The following is a 22,919-nucleotide window of genomic DNA, read 5'->3' as shown; positions in this document are numbered from 1 at the left end:
TATATATTTTTTTCCCGGTAGGGCCAAAAGGGTTGAAACCATCGATCGCAAGACCGAGCCTTATGTTACGAATCTCTTGAGCAAATGAAGGATACCGACGGTCAAAATTTTTCCACTCTTCTCCATCTTCGGGATGACTTATTTCTCCATCTTTCACATCTCTTTTTTTGTACCATCTCATGTGATCGGATGTATGTCCCGACATATATAAGCGTTGTAATCGATGGATCAAAGGAAAGTGTCTTAAGATTTTTTTTGCTATTGTTTTACCATCTTTCCTAGAAACATCCTGATAACGATCTTCACCACATATATCACACACAACTTTATCCTTGTCATCTCCATAAAATAACATACAATCATTCTCACATAAATCAATTTTTTCATATTCAACCCTCAAATCCTTCATAATTTTTTTCATTGCATAATAACTTTCGGGTAATGTATGTTTTTTTGGTAACACATCCGTAAGAAGTTAAAGCAAACTATCAAAAGTTTTATTACTACAATGCGAGTTATTTTTGAATTCCAATAATTTGGTGGTAAAACTTAATCTTGTGTACTTTGTATTGCCGGGATCAATAGGTGCTCCATTTTCAACAATAACCTCGTACAATTTTTTAGCACTATCATTTGGAGCTTCTTCTACATTCATAGTTCCCGTATCCGTAGTTTCATAAAATTGATAATTTTCACCGGCTAAATCATGTAACATCGCATTCAAATCTACCGGTTCTTCTACTCTCGAAGGTTCCCGAACACAATAACGGTGATGTGATGTTCGACTACGTTTTCTTCCTATTTTTTCACCATGCGACGTCCACACGGTATAACCCTCAAGCATCCCTTTAGCGAGCAAATGAAATCTAACATCATCAATCTTTAACCAATTCAAATTTTTACAACGTTTACACGGACACTTCATTGGACCATCTTCCATTCCATTTTCGCTAGCAAATTTTAAAAAAATTTCTACACCAATTCTATATTCCGGGGTCAATGAAATTTTATCGCTTTGCAATTGATTACCAATCCAACTTCGATCAATGGTTTCTATCTACAATAATATTTTTTTAAAATTAAAAAAAATATATTTAATAAATAATCATACAACAAATTATCTACAATAAATATTAATAAATGAAATAAACATATTTCATAAAACACACAAACACACACACTATAATTACAATAAATGAAACTAACTTACAAATTATCTACTACCAAACTTCAATTCTCACAACAAACATTATATAAAAAAATGAAAATATTAAATACATACAACAACATTTAATACATACACCACCAACATAAATACACACACACATTATTACAAAATATGGAAATCACTTACAATTTTCTGAAACTCCTCCACTTCAATCCTCTGTTTTTTTAATTTTTTGGCCAAAATCAAGAAATGAGGGATATAAACAAAAAAATTAAAAAAAATAGGTTAAAACCGACCGTCAGAGCGGTCGGTTTTAGTCAGAAGAATAAAACGACACCGTTTTCTCTATAACGGGTACTTTTTTTGTACTTTAAATTAATTTTTTATTATTCTACAAAACCGACCACCATATATGGTCGGTTTTAACCTGCAGAATTTGTGTATATAACCGACCACTTATAGTCGGTCGGTTTTAAAAGTGACACATCAGCAAAATGGTGTCGTTTTTTTCTATAAAACAGACCACCAGCTGATGGTCGGTTTTATGTGTGCCACGTGATCGATACGGTGTCGTTTAGTTGGCATATAACCAACCACTAACGTCGATCGGTTTTAAGGTGACCAAATCGACGTCGGTCGGTTATGTCCAGTCGGTTTTACCCTGTTTTCTTGTAGTGAGAGCAAGTTAAATGGATCTCTTTATCCATTATTCGAGTTTGAGTGATAATAACGACAGATGAGTAAGTTGCACCTCCTGTTTCCAACAGGTTTAACCGGCTTAAACCAAATATAAAGAGTCCAATAAATTTCTAGTAATTTTTTATTTTAAAAATCTATTCTTACATTTATTTTAAGAGCAAGTCTAACAACTTTTTAAGTCTTAACCCACTATTTATAAATATTATAAATAATTAGTTATTAAAAAGATAAAATATGTGCATCCCCAACAATAATTCTTAAATCAACCCTTTCTTTATTATTTTATAATTGTAAGTATATTAAAGTTCTAAAAGAATAAAAAAATTGGGAGAGAAAAAGGAAATGAAGAGATTATTTTATTATAAAATATAAATTAAGAGTGAGTTGTGACTTTTAAAAATAAAAAAGGAAGAGGGGCTCTTCGCGTTTTAAGAAATCACTAAAAATTCAGTTGGAATTACATTTTCATTCTTTTTCTTTATATTTTGACTTAAGAGCTTAAATAGAGAATTTATGCTCCAAAAGTCACTTTATAGCTATTAACTCCTTTTTCTTGATAAAATATTAATTTTCGTTCCACATTCAAATTTTGAATATCCTAAGACAGAAAAAATATATAGTTTCAAGATGCTAGACAAATATGCTCGTCAATTTAACTACCGGAATGGTTGAAGGAAATTTGCTTTTGTACCTGTAAGTGTGAAAAATAATTTTTTTTGGTTGAGTACTGCTACCAAACATGAAAAAAACTTATTTTTTAGGTACAATTGCCAAAATACATTTAGTTTAAATTGTTTGCGCTAAATATTGTATACATATATTAGACATGCAAATTCAGTTTTTTAAAGTTTTATAAAAAATACGCATCCCAACATGCGTATTTACTATTTAAAGTAATCCGAATACAAATATTGAAAAAATAAATAAAATATATGAAATTGCATTTTTCTGGGACATGTGTCCCTGGTAGCCTTTAGCACGTTGTGCTTGGAAGAGTTTTCTTAGCACATCTCCAACAAACTAGCTCTTAAGGTTTAAAAAAAGAGAGTACTTGAGTTCCAAGAGACTCTTGGAGAAGTTTAAGAGCCCCTTCTCTCTCCTCAATTCTAAGAGCATCTACCTGACTCTTAACTTACATTTTATATTAAAATAATCTCTCCACTTTTTTTCTCCCTTCCCCTTTTTTTATTTATTTTTAACTTTAATGTACTTTTAATTATAAAATAATATATAAAGAGTAAGTTTAAAAATTATTGTTGGAGATGCATTATCTTGCTAGAAGCTAATTTTTTATATTATTTTTAAAGAGTGAGCTAAGAATCTCTTGAAATGCTCTTAATATAATTGTTAGTAAAAAAATTTAATTAATATTCCAATCAAAATGCATTATTGTATCACATTATTTATCATGTCCTTAAGGAAATTTTTAGTAAACTATTTGTGTGCTCTCTAACATTATCCGCAACAAAAATACATGAACCATGCAGGAATCTATACAGTACTGGTTCCTCTTCTCTGCCAATTAAGTTTGTATAAAAATTGTTATTCTTGAAGGAGGAGAATAGTTGGGGTACAGGTTGGTTGAATAATTTACCATTAGTTTTCACTTATTCATCTGGAAGAATAGATAAACACGAGGTCTGTGTACTCTGGGGCACCACTCTTACTCACGCGACTCCAACCGAGATTCCAGATACTGCCAATGTGGATTTGTGTGATACGGCCGTATGAGTTTTGTATGCTCTCTATATAATTGTCCACTTTTAAAAAGATTACTCATATTAAAAACTTTAACATTATTAAAAAAGTTATACTGTATAAGTTATCATATTTATTGCATTAACTACAACATTGTTTATGATAAAGAATTAATCTTGAAAATAGAAATTAGTGATATAATAATTGTGTGGTATAAAATTCATCTTAAAAATATAAAGTGAACTTTATAATTTGAATAGTGACATTAAAAGTGTACAATTATTTTGAAACAAAACTTTTTTTAAAAATTGGATAATTATTTTGAAACAGAGGAGTTTCATTATGTTATTATATTTGCATTCATCTGCATGCATATTTGGTTGTATATGAATGGAAGCACTCAAGAAACAGGCTTATTAATCTAGTTGTTTCTCTTTCATGGGTCATGTATTTTCTAAATATAGTGTAAAAACTGGATGTATTTTCTTACTTCGAAGTTATATATATATGTACTATCTGTGCATCAGTTTTTTCTATGTATACTATCAATGATAATTTAAAATATAGATATAGATATTTTCTCTACTAATCTGCTGCGAAGTTAGACATACGTACAGAAAGTTTTGGCTTTATACGATGTTGAGAATCTACTGGTGTATATAAATAAGAGTTAAATATTCTTGTCCATCTAATGATCAACTCACACAAGTACTAAAACAATCTGATAGAGACTAATGATAACGGAAAGCATATAGTATGGACTCTATCTCAAACATACTATTAATTCAGCAAAATTATCCGTTTTTCGGAATTGTTATTAGCACATGTAATGTTCAGTGGGCGTTAGTTGGAGGCAAGCAATTGTTACAACATATATTATATCAAGAAAAGCGCGAAAAATTTCTTCGATACAATATACGGCTGACAATGGGTTGACGATGACCGTTCCATATTTTTTATTAGTCAAAGTATCCAAGCAAGTCAGCTTCTTGACCAAATATTGATTTTACAGTCAATCAAACATATGTACTGGTCATAGATCACTACGGAAAATAAATCAAAACATAGATATTTTACATCACAACACGGATTAAAAGTTGAAAAACAGAGATAGATTTATATTACAACACTGGGGTAATAATTCGAAAACAGGACATAAAGAGTTGCAGACTGACATGGAAATTCATAAGCACACATAGTTCACATAAGGTACACAGTAATTTAAATTTAGACGAATTTCGAGTGGACTTAGAATAGTCTTGACTCAAAGACTGACATCAACAAAAGAGCTCCCTCAAAACTCTTCTAGGCAGAAGTTTTGTGGAGTTTCTGCAGATCGATGACGATAACACTTATGTTATCTTGGCTGCCTCGCTTCATTGCTATCCTTTTAAGATTTAGTGCAGCTACAGCAGCCCGACTCTTAGGCTCATTCTCATTGCCGGGGGTTACACTAGACTTCTTCTTTGATCCTTCCTGTGATTGTCGCTGCAAACAAAATCTAACAACTTTGCATGCATCTTCATTTGACATTACGTCCCATAAACCATCACTAGCTACTATTATGAACTCATCAAGGTCGCTTCTCGCTTTCACTGTAACTTCTGCTTGAGCTACTACATATGGTTTCAAGTGCTCGTCCCCTAAATTAGGATTCAATATGATTTAAACATATTAAATAAAAATGACTAATCGGTTAAATTTTAACTTATTCTATCCTATGTTCTTATGAAAGATGACTCTTTTATATATCATTGTATTTGAAATCATAGGATTATCACTTAAGTACCAATAGATCTTGAAGTTGAAAGAACTCCTTGAACTCTTTTCCCGTTCCAGTTGACAACCACTCCACCAGAGACTTCGATCCTCTTCAACTCATCCGGTCGATCAGGCTAATCATAATTTAAAAGATTGAATTAGGCAATTTAACAAAAAGAAAATTTAAAATAAATGTAACTCAAAATGTAAATTCAACATTATAATATAATAGGTTGCTCAGTTGATGATGGCTAAAATTCTTACGAACTAGTCAGATAAAAATGTCTATGTGCATATGATCACATTGGGATAAACCGTGCACTCCAAGGATGCAATGCAATAATGTGTACAGGAGGTGTTCAAAACACAAATTTAACAAACACGAACCTTATTCTCTACAAATATATGTAACTGTTTACATCCACATATGTTTATGAAGTATAAAATCTTGTTACAGAAAATTTTTCTTTAGAAAAAATTTATGAACACAGCCATGTTATGTTTACATAGTATTTATGGTACTCAGTACTCTCTGGTACTAGTCTTGGACTCTAAATTTACTAACATACCTTATGATCAAAAGACAATGGCACAACAGTGGATGAACGTGACAAAACACCACTGGAATCTCCGCAGTTAGCAACCACCAAAACCTCCTCCCCAACCACAACAACAATCGCAGTTGATCCTGTTGAACCCTCAACTCCTTCAGCAAGCACATGTTCATCCATCCTAAGAAAACTTGTGACCATTACCTTCTCCCAGTCTATAATTTTCCCTGCCTGTTTTTCGACCTCATTTTTAACCAACAGGTGTAAGTGGTCACGACAAGCCCGAGCTACTTCTGAGCCACCATGACCATCATACACACCAAAATAGTCATAATTATTTGATTCACACATTAAAAACCCCAAGTCTACCGTCAAAGCATCCTCCATATATTTCCTTCTTCCCTTCACCGAGATACTACCATGTGAATTATAGTTCACAACTTTACCATTACCGTTTATTTGTTTATTTGTATCTGCTACATTATTTGTATTCTCAGACTTATTTTGGGGCAGAGCAGGTGTGTTTGTGTATTCATCTTCTGAATTAACTATATCTTGGTTTCTCATCATTTCTAGATATAATTAGACTTATTTCAATGAAATTATGAGAAATAACTTAATCAATAGTACTATTAATGTATCAGAATAGTACTACTGACCAGCAATCAACTCTGATAACCGGGAAGGGGTTAAAATGAAGAGGAAGAGAAGAGAGCTGGGAAGGGGTTAAAATGAAGAGGAAGAGACGAGAGCTGGTAGAGAATACGTGGACGCATAAGATATAGGCACGTCTAAGGTAATGATTACGTAGTTTTAGAGTTTTTAATAATTGAAATTAAATACAGATAAGTGTGATAAATGTGATGTAATGTGATTCCTAACCATCCCAATAAATTTAGTTTTAATTAAAAAGAATTGTGTAGGTTTTATTCTAATACTATTTTGTATTAACTTATAATCACATGCAAAACCTAAGGTTAACTTTAAATAAATTACTAAAAAAGATAAGTGATATTTTTATCTTTTTTATTTAAATTTAATTAGAAAAAACATGTAAAAAAATCCAAATCTTTACTTTCTTTGTGACTAAAATCATAGAATGGTGTGTTATTATAAGTTTAATTAACATATATAATTCTTTATATTTATAATCACAAACATGATAACATAATAAAATCAATAATCTTAGATGATAAAAATGTATTAACTATTCTTTTATAGTTCTAGGTTATCATATATTTAAAATATGTATAAAATTGATATACAAATTATTGAAATAATTGGACATAAGAAATGAGTCATTAATTTTAAAACAATTATTTGGACTACTTTGTCTGCTTTCTGTACATTAAAACACTGAGCAATAATTATGGTACATTGTTATTATTAACAATCTAGATCAATATTAGTTTTAAATTAATAATGGTATAAGTTTCATTATAATACTACTTTGTATTTTATAATCAATTGTGAAACCTAAAATTAACTTTAAATAAATTATTAGAAAAGATAAGTGATATTTTTATCTTTATTACTTAAATTCAATTATATAAAAAGAATCCGAATTTTACTTTCTTGGTGACTAGAATCATAGAAAGGTGTATTCTTATAAGTTTATAGAATGAAGTTATCATATATTTGAAATATGTATAAATCGAAATTAATATACAAAATTTTAAAACTATTGGACATAAGAAATGAGCCATCAATTTTAAAACTATTTGGATTTTTTGTCTACTTTTAATCCATTAAAATTGAGCAATAATTATGATACATTGTTATTATTTTTGCAACTTACAAAGACATTACAAATTATAAAAAAGTAGAACACAATAAATTGAATAACGGAGCTATATAATGATTAAAATAAATAATATTGTTAAATATAAACAATAATTGTACAAATACTTTTTTTAGGGCAATTACACCAATACTAATGATGTTAAAATGAACTGCATGGGAAAATAATTTATTTATTTATTGGCATTTTTAAAAAATATTGCTCATCAAAATCCCTCCAATTTCATTATCTAATCTAGTAAAAAGGATTATCTTATAAAAAATATAACATTCAGTTGTTAAAAAATGGGTGTTAAAAAGAATAAACTGCATAAGAAAAATACTATGACAAAGATAAATAAAGGCTATCAATTATTTAAGTTGATGTTATCTTCAAAAAAATTAATTTCTTAACACATGCATATAAAATTTAAATTTGCCTTCTTTTATACAATCCACTGAAATAAACATTAATTTTAAACTTATGTTTGTCCAATTGTTTTTACAAATTTAGTCCACAAAATAACATGTCCAGTCCATAGGATACACATTATTAATTACTTTTATTTCAATAGCCCAGTGAGATGAGCTAAGACCCTTACCCTTGATATTTGGCTTCTGGCCTTATTCACCATCTTTTAACATCAGCAGAACCTGCCGTAGCTGGTGGTGGAACTGAGGACTAGAGGAGACCTACCGGTGAGATGTTGCATTATTGTTTATAATATATCCCTACTTCTATTCACCTACTAGGCTGCTTACAAGACATTCAAGTACCGTTGTTCAAATCCTCGATCTCTTCTCGTAAAAAGGAGTGAAAGCACTACCCCAGAAGGAGCTCTTTGGTCAAAACAGACTCTATTCTTATAGCAGCCAAACTAAATAGGAACTCAAAATTAAAAAACAATGTAATGCTACTTCAGGCTTCTTGCAAAAAATTCGACTTCAAATGGTAAACATCAACATGAAAATACAAAACATTGCTGCCAAGTCGGAAAGTATATGTGCGCGAGTGCATAAGTCATGTTTTGATTAAGACGTCCCTCGCCTCGTTTGTAAGTCCAATTGAAGAGTAGACATTTGATTTCAAAAGTGGACCATCATGAGCAAGCAGTATTCAACCCTACTGCCAAAATAAATATTTGAGATTGTAGAGTTGCTTACCAGGAGTGGGGTTATATTCTTGGTTCCAAGATAAAATTTGGAGATTTATAATTGATCTGGATCAAAAGCACTAGGTCGAACTCTCTTACCTTGTTTAGTTACCATGCCACCGACTTTAAGGAATTGGGTGCGGTGATCAATCAGAGGTATGTCCTCTTCAGCACTTCGATGAATTTCAGGTAGAGCTGGCTGATATAATGGGTGGACAAGAACCAATACAGAAGACAATGACTTCGATTTTTAAGGTGAAGAGAAGCTATGACCACCGCATACGGAAGAGACCGTCCCGGGATCCGAGCCAGGCTTCCCCCCAGTGAGAGTGGTTGTCATCTATATATCCATCCCTTGCACAGATATCTGCCAGGCAGTGTCATATAAAATATCCCTGAAATTAACTTATTGACGTGCAAGTGTGTGTATGTGCATGTCATCTCTTTTTTGATTGTATCAGGGAGGCATCAATGATATCAAAGACCATTTACAAGGTGTAGGCTTAGAGCATCTATACTATACCTTCTTTCTGCCAGCAAACAACTGAGGGGGTAGAACTCATTAACTTCTCCTCCAATAGTAGTTCTCCCGACCTAATACTCCAAAGCCGCAATTTGTTGTCTTCCCCGCCTATTTTGATTTATATTTGAATAAGCTTGGACTCGTTTTTGTTAACTAAAGATGTATGCGAAGAAAACGGTAATATGCTTAAATGCTTAAAACTGTAACCTGACATGACAAATTTCTCTGATGGGTCAACTCCGAGCTGAATGTGAGTATGAGAATTCACATTTCCCTCGTAACACTGTACAGCCCCTCTCTGAACCATTCTATGATCATAAAGTTTGATCTGGGAATAGGTAAACATGTTATGAATGCCCCAGTCAGGTAAAAACAAACATTTGCAAGCATGGAGATTAAACATGAGAGCAATCCTGGACTCAAGGAGTTACTCTTAAGGGAAATTCAATTAGAATATCATCAGCCTATTGATCGTTAAAGCTTTAGTTCAAACGGTTATAGGTGCTGGAATATAGCATAGTCAGCAATTTCCCAACAGTTTGCCTCCTTGGTCAACCATTACTAAATTTACTCTTCTTCCTTTTCTTTCTTTTCCTTTTTTTTGATGGGAGGAGGCATTAGGCAATCAGTCTTTATCTTGTTTACATGGCATTTTCATTGGAACGGCCATTTTATAAGGAAGCATGATGCTTCCACGCGCGAGTTTCCTCAAATGAATCAGAAAATGGGTCCGAACTCCCACTACCACATTTATGTGATCTACTAAAGCTAGCATTTTTTTTCTTTCGAAAAGCTCAGACTTGCACGTGTTTAAAATGGAAAATTATGTTATGAAGATCTTATTAGTTCTGAATACTGTTGTAAGTCTGAGCCAACCAATCGTAAAATTTTATCCAACTTGTTGGAGGCTTGGAGCTGATTAAAAATAAGAATAATTACTAGCTAAGCTATCTACTCCTATTCTTATCATCTTCAGTGAACAAACTTTCTTTTTGCTTATTGATCTGCAAGTTCAATTGTTAAGCCCTAGATTTCCTCAAAAGCTTCAGGAAGATCTACTGAACTGGGCCTTAGGATGCTTTTGAAGACTTTATGTTTAAATGAAAAGTTAGGGTTCAATTTGGTGAATGCACTAAATTAGAGGTGGGCTAAGAAAAAGATAGAACATATACATAAAAAATATCTTTATAAATTAAGGAAATATTAGAACTTACAGATCCATCCATGGAGCTCGCCAAGAAGTACTGCTCAAACAACATAAGAGATGCCAAACTACATTTAAAAAAACATGGATCATCAGAATGTTGTGGGTGGTTTTTTTTTGGAATGGGGCTGCAACTGGAATAGGGTGTGAATAAATGAACATACCAGGAAATAGATGAAGGCATTGATATTGTACCAGATTGACATATCCGCCCCTTAAGCTGCATAACATCAGATTTAAAAAGGATTAAACAAGAGTAACAACATGTATTGCTACAAGCCGCAAGTCCAAGATCTAATTTAATCTTAAAATGATTGTTATAAACTTTAAAATAAACAATCAATATTACTATCTGGTCATTAATTACAAAAGTGAGTAGTCTACGTAACACCAAAATTGTTCAAAATGAAGATCACAAGTTGAATACAAGACTAGGTTAAACAAGAAAATTCTTTTAATTACATTACAATGCATTGCTAAACACATGTAATAAAAGTGAAGCTAACACTAACTACTTAGAGAAAAATAAGAAAGGGTAAACAATATGACAGGTAGAAATAACGACATTATAATGTTATGCACATATAGGTATACGAATAACCTCAAACCAGTCTTTCGAAGTATTTTGATTACATCCGCTTAAAGACTCCCTAGTTTTGTGAGAATGCAGAAGAATCCGTTGTCTAGTAAGTCTAGCAAAGTTGTCTGGTCTCTGACGAACATCAATGGTCACAATTGCTCCATTTCGCAGTCCGCATAATGCAATTTTTTCCTGAAAAAAAAAACATAAAAGTATTTTGATTACATCCGCTTAAAGACTCCCTAGTTTTGTGAGAATGCAGAAGAATCCGTTGTCTAGTAAGTCTAGCAAAGTTGTCTGGTCTCTGACGAACATCAATGGTCACAATTGCTCCATTTCGCAGTCCGCATAATGCAATTTTTTCCTGAAAAAAAAAACATAAGTTCATTTGGCTGAAGATCCAATCTAGAAGCAAGCACCATAGACAAAGAAATCAGTACTTAGATCATAACCTTGTAAAATATAATTTTAACAGAGAATTATGAGTATTACAATCCTAACACAAAGAGAAGCCACGTTTCTTGGATACTGTATTCAAACTTTATCTGAATCCATAAGCATTAAGTACAACTAATGCCACTGGTCATATGGAAACTGTTAGGAATATGTGTATTAGTTTGATGATAAGTTAAACAAAACACTTAAGTAGAAATCTAGTGTTTGTAGTCTCAACGGATAAGACCATCTTGGCTATCCGTTGAAGGAGTAGCTTTACTTAGCAATAAGTTTAGTATTGTAGCACATTTCATTCTCTGGTTTCAAGTTGTAATTCTTAGATGTTGTAGGAAATTATCAGTCATGTTGACTACTAATGGATATACAGATAGGAGGGCTAATTGTAAATATTTCATGCCTTGTAATTTTGTATGAGTGAAGAAGTATCAACGGATATTGAAGACCTTCAACGGATAAGAAACAAAGCTTCAACGGATGTCTCTAATGCTTCAACGGATAATATCCATCAACGGATATGTGCTTCAACGGATAAAGACTTCAACTGATAATGCATCAACGGATAAAGCTTCAACGGATAAAGCCTCAATGGATAAGGCATCAACGGATGAAAGCTTCAACGGATGCTTGGTTCATTAGCAGTTGATAGTGACAATTCACAAGCTGACAGAGGCACATGGGTTGACAGAGACAAACTGGAATGTGGAAGCCTCTAGGAGGAATCAAGAAAATGCAGCATTCCCATTCTGATGCAAACAAGGAAGTATTCAAAGATTCACAGATTATCCTAGATTGCATTGGATAGAGAAATGAAGAAGAAACATGTGAAAAATCCTTTCAATTGTATTTTACAGTTTTGTCTTCACTTGTAAACTTGGTGATATATAAACCAAGTAGCAGCTAGTAATTAGAAGAGAATTTTCCTGAGCTGTTTAGAAATATCAAGAGAGAAAATTATCTAGTTTGTACTAGGAAGCAGCTGTGATTTAATTCTTTGAATCACAGATTTTCTGAAATAACACATCTCTGGTGGAACAGTAAATCCACCAGAAAAGTTTTTAAGTTCTTTGTGTTCTTTACATTTGTGTTTGAATATATATCTGTCTGTATCAGCTTCAAGCAATTCACACACATTTCTTCACTTAAACACTTAGCCTTAGAAACTGCTCAAAACTTGAAAAAGTTTTGAGATTTACATTCAACCCCCCCTTCTGTAAATCTCATTGTTAGTCCACTGGGAATAACAGAAACTAAAACATACTTAAATATCAAAAGTTAAACTTAAATGTTTACAACAAGACTACTTTGAAGCTAGTTCCATGCTATCTTCATACTGGCATATCCCTTCTTTATATTAAAGTTGTCGTTTTCCTAATTAGCTTCTTACCTGTTTTTGGTAGTCTCCTTCATAATAAGATCTATTACTTCAATCGTTTTTGAATATTTTATAACATAGAGGCCCTATGGCTACAGGACCATCCGAACCTTCATATATTATTTCCGCCTTATCCTTGATAACATATAGAAAATTAGATGGAGGGCAAGGACATAGCGTAAAACATTATCGATTCAACCCCGCGGCTAAATTATCAATAAGAAATAAGTTATAATAATTTGAAAGGGCAACACTGCCTTTTTATTTCTTGCTCGTCTTCACATGCTTCATCTAGTGCGGCTTTATATTTAAGTAATGTATTATACCTATTTTCCTGACACTTAAAAGTTCTCAACTGAAACAAAAAAGGTCCAGGGTACGTTAAATATCATGTCAAATGTCAGCATACACTGTTCATAAAACTAGCACAAAGCTCCTTATCATTTGATTGGGAAACACATACTGCAGCAAAGGTGTGTGTTTTGGGTTGTTCCCATTTGTAATGATTTTTTGGTCAGGTAGAGGTTGCTCCAAGGAGTCTAAAGTAATCCCTTTGCCGCGGGGTTATGACTGCTTGCTTATAAAGGTTTCACGACTCAAAGTTGGCATCTCATAAGAGATCTAGATTTATTACTTGTTAGTTAAAACATGTATTGCTCAAAAAAGTGCAAGTTAAATATGTTCATTTCTTATATTAATTTGTTTATCTTATTTAGATATAGGCACGTGTAACATAGACAACTCGGAAAGAGCTATTTGGAACTTACGGATTGATCCAGTTGTACTGAGAAAATATCGCTTTTGCAACGACAAACCCACGACTGTGTTCCAGTTTCGATATTCACTAATGTAACTCCAAGGTTGGTTCCTATACAACCAAAAAGGTGAGGATTGATAACAAAATCCACAAATAAAACATATACTTTCGCCATTGAGAAAAATAAGTATAATAAGTTATTTCCACCTTCGATATCAAATGAGAGCATACCCATGGATTTAATTATGATATTCAGAAGAAATATGACTAAAATTAATTTATATATAAACTAAAATTAGCATTCATTTACTAGGAATAAATAAAGAAATAAATAGAATAGCCTCAATTTTGAGTTTTAACATTAGTTGGTTCGCCTGGAGAAAGTTAAGAGTGTAGGATTCTTGCGGGACAGGAAGAGTATTCTCGATAATTACTAGCGTGCATGACTTGCAAAAGCAACTCAAAGTTATTTCAAAAACAGTTGGGCAATTAATAGAAACAGAACCCTATATATTCATATTGGTACCACAAAATCAGTGGCATTAAACATGTAAATCTGAGATAATAGAGTGAGATTAGAGAGAAGATAATAAGCAGAAATAGAGTGAGATTAGAGAGAAGAAAGCAGATCTGAGATAGAGAATAGAGATAACTTGCAGAGAAAGATTGTGGTGGAAATAGAGAGAATCAGTTAGAGAGAGAGAGAGTGTGGTGGAAAGCATGTTCCTTTTCATATATTTCAACATAATGGAAATGTAACATTACACCTGGTATATATAGCCTGTACTTGTAACTAACTTCTTAGAAGACCATTATGCCCTTACTTAACCCTTAAGACTGCAATACAGATACTATTATTATAATAATGACTGATATAACCCTGCTAATATACTAGGTCACTGCACTTCCTGACATTCCTTCCCTCTTCAGCTAAACCATGTCCTCATGGTGACCAAAGGTCATGAAAATTGCACTGTAGTAGGTCTTCATCTTCCCATGTTGCTTCATCAACACTACAACCATGCCACTGGATCAACTTTTGATAAACCATTTTGTGGTCTCTTAAGATGCTCCTGTTATCTAGCTGCCTCAGAGGCTTTAACTCAAAGGTTCCTTGTTCAGATACTTGTGGCAACTGCTTTTGCACATTTAGTTGACCAATAGCTTTCTTAAGCTGAGATACATGGAACACAGGGTGAACCCTTGAAGAATCTGGCAGTGCAAGCTTGTAAGCCACCTTTCACACCTTTTCTAAAATCTCATAGGGTCCATAATACTTTGCTGATAATTTTAGGCTTTTCTGATGGCAACTGAGACTTGTCTGTAGGTCTGAAGCTTGAGATATACCCAGTCCCCCTTTTCAAACTCCCTTTCAGTCCTTTTAGCATCAACATACCTCTTCATCTTTAGTTGTGCAGCCTCCAACAATTCCTTTAACCTGTTCCACTGCTGTTGCTTCTCTTGCATCAGTGTTTCTAAGCTGTGAATGTTGGTCTGGGTCCTATCCTGCCACACCAGATGTCTTGGCTTGATCCCATATACTATTTGGTAGGGTGTAGCCTTTAGGGCAGTGTGAAAGGTGGTATTGTACCACCATTCTGCAGCTGCTAGCCAAGAAGACCAATTCTTAGGTGCTTCACTAGTCATATTCCTGAGATATTGCTCTAAGCATTGGTTTACTCTTTCAGTATTACCATCTGACTGGGGATGGTAGGTTGTACTCATGTTAAGCCTAGTACCTGAGAGTTTAAACAGGTTTTGCCAGAATTCACTGAGAAAGAGGCTATCTTTGTCACTAACAATTGACTCTGGCAAGTCATGTAACCTGTAACATTGTTCAAAAAACACCACAGATAATTCTTTAGCAGTTATAGGATGTCGGAGTGCCAAGAAATGAGAGTACCTGCTGAATCTGTCCACTATGACCCATATTACTTCATTTCCCTTAGACTTGGGCAAGCAAGTGATAAAATCCATGGCTATGTCTCTCCAGGGCTTACTGGGAATCTGCAATTGTTGTAGCAACCCTGGACTCCTGACATGCTCTCCTTTATTTTGCTGGCAGGTTGCACATTCCCTTATCCACCTTCCCACAGTTTGCCCTATAGTTGGCCAGTAAAAGTACTCCTTAAATTTCTTGAGGGTAGCTCTTTGTCCAGAGTGACCTCCTGTACTCTGAGTGTGCAGCTCATCAAACACTTGTCTCCTTAAGCCTCCATTATTGCCAATAACCCACTTGCCTTTATACAGAAGCAACCCTTGCCTCATGTGGTATTCTTTTGGTCCACTTTTGTCAATGGTCAGTTCTGTAATGATGTTTTGTATTTCTCCATCTCCAATATAACTTTCTTCTATCTGTCCCATCCAAAGGGGTATGACTTCAGTAATTTGAACACATTCAGCTAAGAATTCTATTGGGGCATTTGAAGATAACACCACTACTTCATTGTTCCATGTGAATTGTAGAGTCTGCTGCACATAGTTGCACTTGAATTCCCCTAGCTATTCTAACCATTCCACTCCCAAAATAACATGCCATTCTTGCAAATCCACCACATGTGCCTTAACTTCCATTTTTAAGTCTTTCCACTTCAGTTTGAGCTTAGTAGGCAGAGCTCCTAAGTATGGCTCAATTGGCCAAGTAAATGCTTATTGGGACTTGTTTCTCAGTATGGAGTCCCAAGGTATCACACAGTTGGGTAGAGATGAAGTTTAGACTACTCCCACCATCAATGAGAACCCCATAGTTCTTGTCTTGTCATTGCCCGTTAAATTGTAGAGGTCCTTTGGTTTTCACCTCCTGAATCTGCAAGGCTGTCAGAATGATCTTGTGCTCAGCTGCATCAATTTCCCCTTCATTAGGATCCTCATCAAAGATAGGGGCTCCTTCATATTCCTCAATGTCTTCTTCTGCAACCATTAAGAATACTTGTGGCTTCTTGCATTCATGGCCTTTGGTGAATTTTTCATCACAGTAAAAACACAACCCCTTCAATCTTCTCTCTTCTCTCTGACTATAAGTCAGTGGCCTTGGCTTATCCTCAGCAGCTTTAGGGGTGTTGATGAGTGCAGACTTGCTGTTAGTGCGCATTCCAGTACCTTCACCATTAACCTTGAAAGCCGAAGTTTGATTGCTTCCCCCTTTATATGGAGTCTGTCTCTTAATCTGACTGAGTTGAGTCTGCTAATAGAATCTTGCAAGTTTCAAGGTCTGTTCCAGTGAAGAAGGTTCCAGCAACCTTATCATACCTCTTATTTCAGTTTGAAGTCCTCCAATGAAGTTTTCCATAAAGTATTCAGAGGTTAAGCTTGGAATCTTGCTTAGTAGCTGGCATCTGCATTTTTCAAACTCATCAAAATACACTTCAACAGTGGTGACTTGTTGTAACTTCTTGAATCTGTCAAACACTAATTCAGTCTCCACTTCTCCAAACCTAGCTAAAAATGCTTGAGTGAACTGCTGCCAGGTTACCCTATCCCTTCCCACCATGAATGACTTATACCAGGATCTAGGGGTGCCAGTCATGTGCATAGCAGCTATAGCAGCTCTCCTAGTATTGTCAACTTCAAAAATTGGAAAATATTCTTCACAGTCCCTAAGCCATTCCACCGCATCACTTCCCTCTTTGAGTGAAGGAAAAGTAAGTTTCAGGTGTTTCAAGCTGTTGACATCTGAAGTACCAGTACTTCCTCCAATTTTAGCATTCCTTACCTCTTCATTCCTTCTCTCATGCCCTGTAACAATCTGCTTCTGCCTCATCTTAGCAGCATGAATAGGATCCCTAAAAACCCTCCTATGTTCATGGTTGACATGAGAATCATCTATCATTTCCTGTCACTGTCATCAGTATACTCTCCGTCTACTTCCTCTTGTGTCTTCATCAAACCATTCATTACCGTAAGTAATTTTCCAATTTGATCCTGAAGTTTTCCAAACTTGTCATCAGATCCTTCCATAAAACCTTGAAACTCCTGTTGCATCATCCTCAAGGATCCTTGTTGAGAACTCTCAGCTTGCTTCACACTTCTAGTATTATAAGTCATCTTACTCCCAACAATACTAGACTCACCACTAGAATTCAACCTCAATTACTTCTCAGTAACAATACAGCTACAACACACAATAATACTAAAGCACTAATTCTCTTAGTCAATTACTCAAACACCTTCAGCGCCAATGCGGTTTTGATCACAACTACAATATACTACCAGAACAACTCACCACACTACTATTTTTGTGGTTTTTTAATGAGCAAAGCACAAAACTAGTAACAACTAATAAAAACGAGTGAGTGTCTACTAAACTTCACTTCAAATCAACAGATCTGTTAATAAGAGAAGAACATAGTACCTTAACAACTTTAGTCATAACTGGAGATTTATAACTGTGATTACAACACTTCTACAACTGTCCGACTCGTTTTGACTAGCACAGCAAGGATGAAGCACTGGTTGGATCAAAATGTGGGCTCTGATACCAATTTGTCAGGATTTTTTTTTTTTTTTTTTTATCGTAGGTAACCCGCAGCCGCTACCCTTCGGGTGCGCACTGGGTAAACCCTACGAGTTCACGTAATAGCCTGCAAACCACGTGAACCAAGGTAAACCGCATTTAAGCGACAGGCTCTGACTCAGGAGGCATAATCATAAATTCTCCTCCCGTGGGATTCGAACCTGTGACCAAGAGGTTAGTTCCTGAGCTGTTTTACAATTGTTTTTGGTATTTTTGTATATAATAAGAAGTAAATAAGCAATAACAGAGAAGTAGACTAGATAATCAGCAGAAATAGAGTAAGATTAGAGAGAAGAAAGCAGATCTGAGATAGAGAATAGAGATAACTTGCAGAGAAAGATAGAAACTAGAGAGAGAAATAGAGAGAATCAGTTAGAGGAGAGAGAGAGAATGGTGGAAACCATGTTCCTTTTCACATATTTCAACATAATGGAAATATAACATTACACCTGGTATATATAGCCAGTACTTGTAACTAACTTCTTAAAAGACCACTATGCCCTTACTTAACCCTTAAGACTACAATACAGATACTATTATTATAATAATGACTGATATAACCCTGCTAATATACTAGGTCACTGCACTTCCTGACAAAATTTAACACATTTAAGTAACTGCAAACTCTTACGCACCGATAAGAAAAACAAATCTTATGTTTTAATCTAGAAACAAATCTTTTAGAAGGATCTGACATGGACATAAACCAGAGTGTCTGATTCTTCGATCTCCGGAATCATAGACTCGGGGACACGTTTTAGGTTTTATAAGGATCCGACAATTAGATTTGGACATGAAAATTATTATTTTTAATATAATATGATATTTTTTATAAACAAATACCTAGCATTTTATATAAAATAATATATAAACTTTTGAAAATCATGGGTAAAATATATTTATTATATATAAAATTAAAATAAATACAATATCAAAAGTTAAAGGGTTAAATTATATTGCATAACAAACATTTACAGATAGGTTATAATATGTTGTTTGAGATAAAGTGTCCATTTTCCAGGTCGTGTCTTGACGACACGGGTACCACCGGGCTTTCCGAAGATCCAGAGCATAAATGGTCTCAATCTCATAAATTGACTTCATTTGTTGTTTGTAAAATAATATTACTATTTTAACACCTATGTCTAAATCAATCACCTAAACAAATGAATTATTAAAAAAAAATGCATTACTGTTGATTTCTAAACATTCCAGTCATGCATGTCTATAAAACACGAGTAAGAGTACACGGAGTTATGCATATATAGATAATATTATAATTGTACAAATGTCCCAAATATTGGCAATTTCCTTTAAAAAGACCAATTTACACCAAATCCAGCTACTGTAGTGCAAGTCTGAAATTAAAATGTATTCAAAGATACCATAAAAGTAAAGTTAAAGGCATACCTGAGAGAACCATTCTTACCACCTGCTAGTAGAATGTCAGTTTTAACTTCCCCATCTGGCATGGAAGTAATGACATCTACTTGCTCATAGGCACGATAAGAAGTACCATCGGTCCCACTATACCTCCAAATCTGAAGTATAATATACAAACTAAATCTAAGTACTAGTAATAATAATAATATACCAATCGTGAATGTCACACAAAAGGATGAAATTAATCTACAGTTACTACTTTGACTATTTGAGATAAACTTCAGCATTTGTCTAATAATAAAACATATAAGAAAGTAACAATGTACAAATATCAAGCAATAGTGGCTGATTTCCAGTGCGCATTGTACCAAAAATTTGAAATTGAGTATAACACCTTTAATTGCAACATGATACTCCCTCCATTCCATTTTAGTAGTCCATTTTGCAAAATAAAAATTTCCCAAAATATTTGTCATGTTCTTTAACAGATGCAAATTTTATAGTTTTAATATTAACTAAAAGACCCTACTCATAAATGTTCTTGTATAAAAATACAAAATGCCCATTATTTTATAGTTTTTGTGTGTGTATATATACACGTGTACATTTACTTTTTTGTTTGATTACGTGTAATTAATGTAATGTGTAAAACTAAGTTATATTATTGTGTGAAAACGAGAAAATGGACATTGTATCTTCTATTTCTTATTATGTGTGAATTTACAAAGTGGACTATTAAAATGGGATGGAGGGAGTAATTGTTAATATCATCAATTCTACTGCTTATAGTTTATTAAGAACAATATATTTGCAAAACATCACATACAGACTATGCGGAACCTCCTGAGAGGGTTAGAAAGAAGTATTGAATTACAGCACGGTACACTTAACAGACTCACAAATTCTTTATAGGTATTAATTAATATGATGTTGGAATTTTACTAGAAACTTACCATTCCAGAATTGCACCCAGGTTCATGCCATGGGAATACAAGCACACTTAGATGTATAACACAATTTGGAAACTAATACAATAAAAGGTATTAAATTATGTGCTTATGATTAGATGGGCATGCCTTAGGTTCTGATACTAGTCTTTTTGTATATTCCTCTCTGAAGTTGTATTTTCCTTTCGCAGAAATGATGACACGGCCATACAACTCCCTACTTAAAAGCATTTTTGTAGTTGTCCTTTTTAGTTCCTTGCGTACTTTAGCCTGTGATGCACAAAATAATATGTTAGCTCTAAGGAGACTGAACAAGAGAAAGGTATTACTCAACAACTAAAATAAATATTAATTATCTTCAAAATAAAGGCATGTATGAATAGAAATGTGATCTGCAAATAAATAGCATTTCACAATAATTACGAAGTTAATACTTTACAAACAAAAGCCTATTACATCCACAAAGACAAACACTTTTACCCTCTATCACCCGGACTCTCCGCTATTGTCCTAGTACCCATATCCTTTTAGGTTTGAACTTTTTTGAAAGGATTCAGCACGGTTTAAACTCCAAAATCAAAGACTCAAGGACACATTCATAAAGGTTCGACACTCCAATTTGGACACGGAAATACATCTATATAATAAAATACATCGCACTTCAAAAAGTAAAACAAAGAGGCACTATCCTAATACATTGCACTTCCAAAAAGTGAAACAGAAAGGACACGTCTTCTCCTTCACACACCTACACAGAATTCCATAACCTTTTTCTTCTTCCCCGCTCATCTTTATTTTTAATGATCTCTCTCTCTCTCTGAAACATCACCTTCTGACTATCTACACATAAGCGTTCGTTTTTCGGATGGTGGATTTAATCCGAATCCAGCGTCTGTGCCGGAAAAGTGTCGAACATGGGTATGGTTGGATTTTCCGGCGAGTGAAGATGGACATGACATGGGCGGGTATGGGATTTGAGTCAAATCACACTAATTGCATTATGTCAAAAAGCAATTATGTGAAATCATCTTTTCTGGCTAAACTAAATTAAGCAGGACTAGCAACAACATGTACCAGATCACTAATAATCACAAACAGCATTCCCTATTCAAACATGAGTACAAATACAGGAGAAGCACACATAGCTAGTAAATAAACAAAACACAAAACAGTAAATTCAATTACCAAACTATAAACACACTGTAGTGGAACGAATTTCAGCTTTGATAGTTCCACAGAAAATGTTTTCCTAATTTCTAACATCTGTTTGGCTTCAAAAATCAAACAAATGCAGTATTTTCTGCTTTTTCTTTATTAAAACATGTTCTCACAATTATTCATACTATTTTTCATAATATTTCCCGCAATTCATTATCCAGAAAAACACTTCACCCGAAATATATATTCTCCAAAATCAAATTATTCTCCGGTAAACAAACGAAATAAATTAAAAAAAAATACACCTGTTTAGGTTCAATCGAAGATTTACTAGCAGTATTCGAGGAAGAAGGACTATTATTAATTCGAGAAGAGCCAGGAATAGGGCCTTTAACAGGGACGTATCTATTCTTCTCAGCATCATAATAGAAACCTGGAAGCTCTGTAATTCAACATATACAAATTTAATTAGACAATCTATCAATATAATCATGAATAAATAAATAAATAATAATTTCAAGAAACAAGAAGAGAGAGTAGAGAGAAAAGAACCTTGAGGCATGTCTTGAAGTAGATACACAACACTGAATTTTAAAGAGAGAGAGAGAGAGAGATTGAAAAATTGGCGCCGGTTCTGTGTGTTTTGCAAGGGCACGTGTGAATGTTGCTGATTCAGACAGGCCTGTTTATGAACGATTTCGGAAAGACTTTAACTGGAAAGGGTTTGGGCAGGCGTTGTCGTTTTGCTATAGATTTTCGATGTTTTTTTAGTGGGCCGTTTCTAAAATGGGAAATTGGCATTGTTCAGTGCCTGTACCTTGTAGTGATCAATCGAATAATCAATAATTAATCAGATTGATTAATCGAAATATCTATCGGAAATAATTTAATAAATTAAATAATAATATAGTTATATTTAAATTTCATTAACCTTTCATAAATTTTATAAAAACAAGAGTTATTTGCAAAATACATCCCCATGTTTTGGCCCAAATGCGTTTTTTACCTATACTTTATATAATTGAACTTTGCATCCTCTAACTATTTTTGGCGCGACAAATTGCACGCTTTTCGTTAATTTTGTTAAAATTCTCAGGGGTATTTTAGGAAATTAAAACATTTAATTATTTTTAAATCTTTAATTAACGTTTTTAACCCTCTAAACGATACATTTTGAAAAAAATTAAAGAATGAAAGTTGTAGGAAATGAAAAGAT

At 33.8% G+C, this 22,919-nt stretch overlaps 3 protein-coding genes across 9 annotated transcripts; all 3 read right to left on the bottom strand.

Annotated features, from left to right (window-relative positions):
- Positions 1-4,700: 4,700 nt before the first annotated feature.
- LOC141686822 (protein phosphatase 2C 51-like) lies at positions 4,701-6,590 on the bottom strand. Its single transcript, XM_074491903.1, has 3 exons — positions 5,896-6,590; positions 5,355-5,460; positions 4,701-5,208 (listed from the first exon to the last, which is right to left on the bottom strand). Exons 1-3 carry the CDS (start codon positions 6,445-6,447, stop codon positions 4,871-4,873), a joined length of 996 nt encoding a protein of 331 aa, XP_074348004.1. The 5' UTR covers positions 6,448-6,590; the 3' UTR covers positions 4,701-4,870.
- Positions 6,591-8,115: 1,525 nt separating this feature from the next.
- Positions 8,116-22,494, bottom strand: LOC141684202 (uncharacterized). Of its 7 annotated transcripts, none has more exons than XM_074489053.1 (13): positions 22,256-22,494; positions 22,009-22,145; positions 20,675-20,815; positions 19,626-19,756; positions 13,713-13,813; positions 11,971-12,316; positions 11,139-11,481; positions 10,702-10,757; positions 10,548-10,605; positions 9,541-9,661; positions 9,334-9,441; positions 8,910-9,177; positions 8,116-8,782 (listed from the first exon to the last, which is right to left on the bottom strand). In XM_074489053.1, exons 1-6 carry the CDS (start codon positions 22,263-22,265, stop codon positions 12,171-12,173), a joined length of 666 nt encoding a protein of 221 aa, XP_074345154.1. In that variant the 5' UTR covers positions 22,266-22,494; the 3' UTR covers positions 8,116-8,782; positions 8,910-9,177; positions 9,334-9,441; positions 9,541-9,661; positions 10,548-10,605; positions 10,702-10,757; positions 11,139-11,481; positions 11,971-12,170. The 7 variants fall into 7 exon arrangements, with proteins under 7 accessions (XP_074345154.1, XP_074345156.1, XP_074345155.1 ...); XM_074489055.1 differs by having other exon boundaries at positions 8,116-8,779; XM_074489054.1 differs by having other exon boundaries at positions 12,017-12,316.
- On the bottom strand, positions 9,452-11,432 carry LOC141686433 (uncharacterized). The gene is made up of 5 exons (XM_074491469.1): positions 11,427-11,432; positions 11,139-11,309; positions 10,702-10,757; positions 10,548-10,605; positions 9,452-9,661 (listed from the first exon to the last, which is right to left on the bottom strand). Exons 1-5 carry the CDS (start codon positions 11,430-11,432, stop codon positions 9,452-9,454), a joined length of 501 nt encoding a protein of 166 aa, XP_074347570.1.
- Positions 22,495-22,919: the final 425 nt, after the last annotated feature.

This window comes from Apium graveolens, chromosome 9 (genome assembly GCF_009905375.1).
Source record: "Apium graveolens cultivar Ventura chromosome 9, ASM990537v1, whole genome shotgun sequence".
In the NCBI taxonomy this organism is placed as follows: Eukaryota; Viridiplantae; Streptophyta; class Magnoliopsida; order Apiales; family Apiaceae; genus Apium; species Apium graveolens.
Note: the sequence above shows the minus strand (reverse complement) of the source record. Positions and strands in the feature narration are given on the sequence as shown.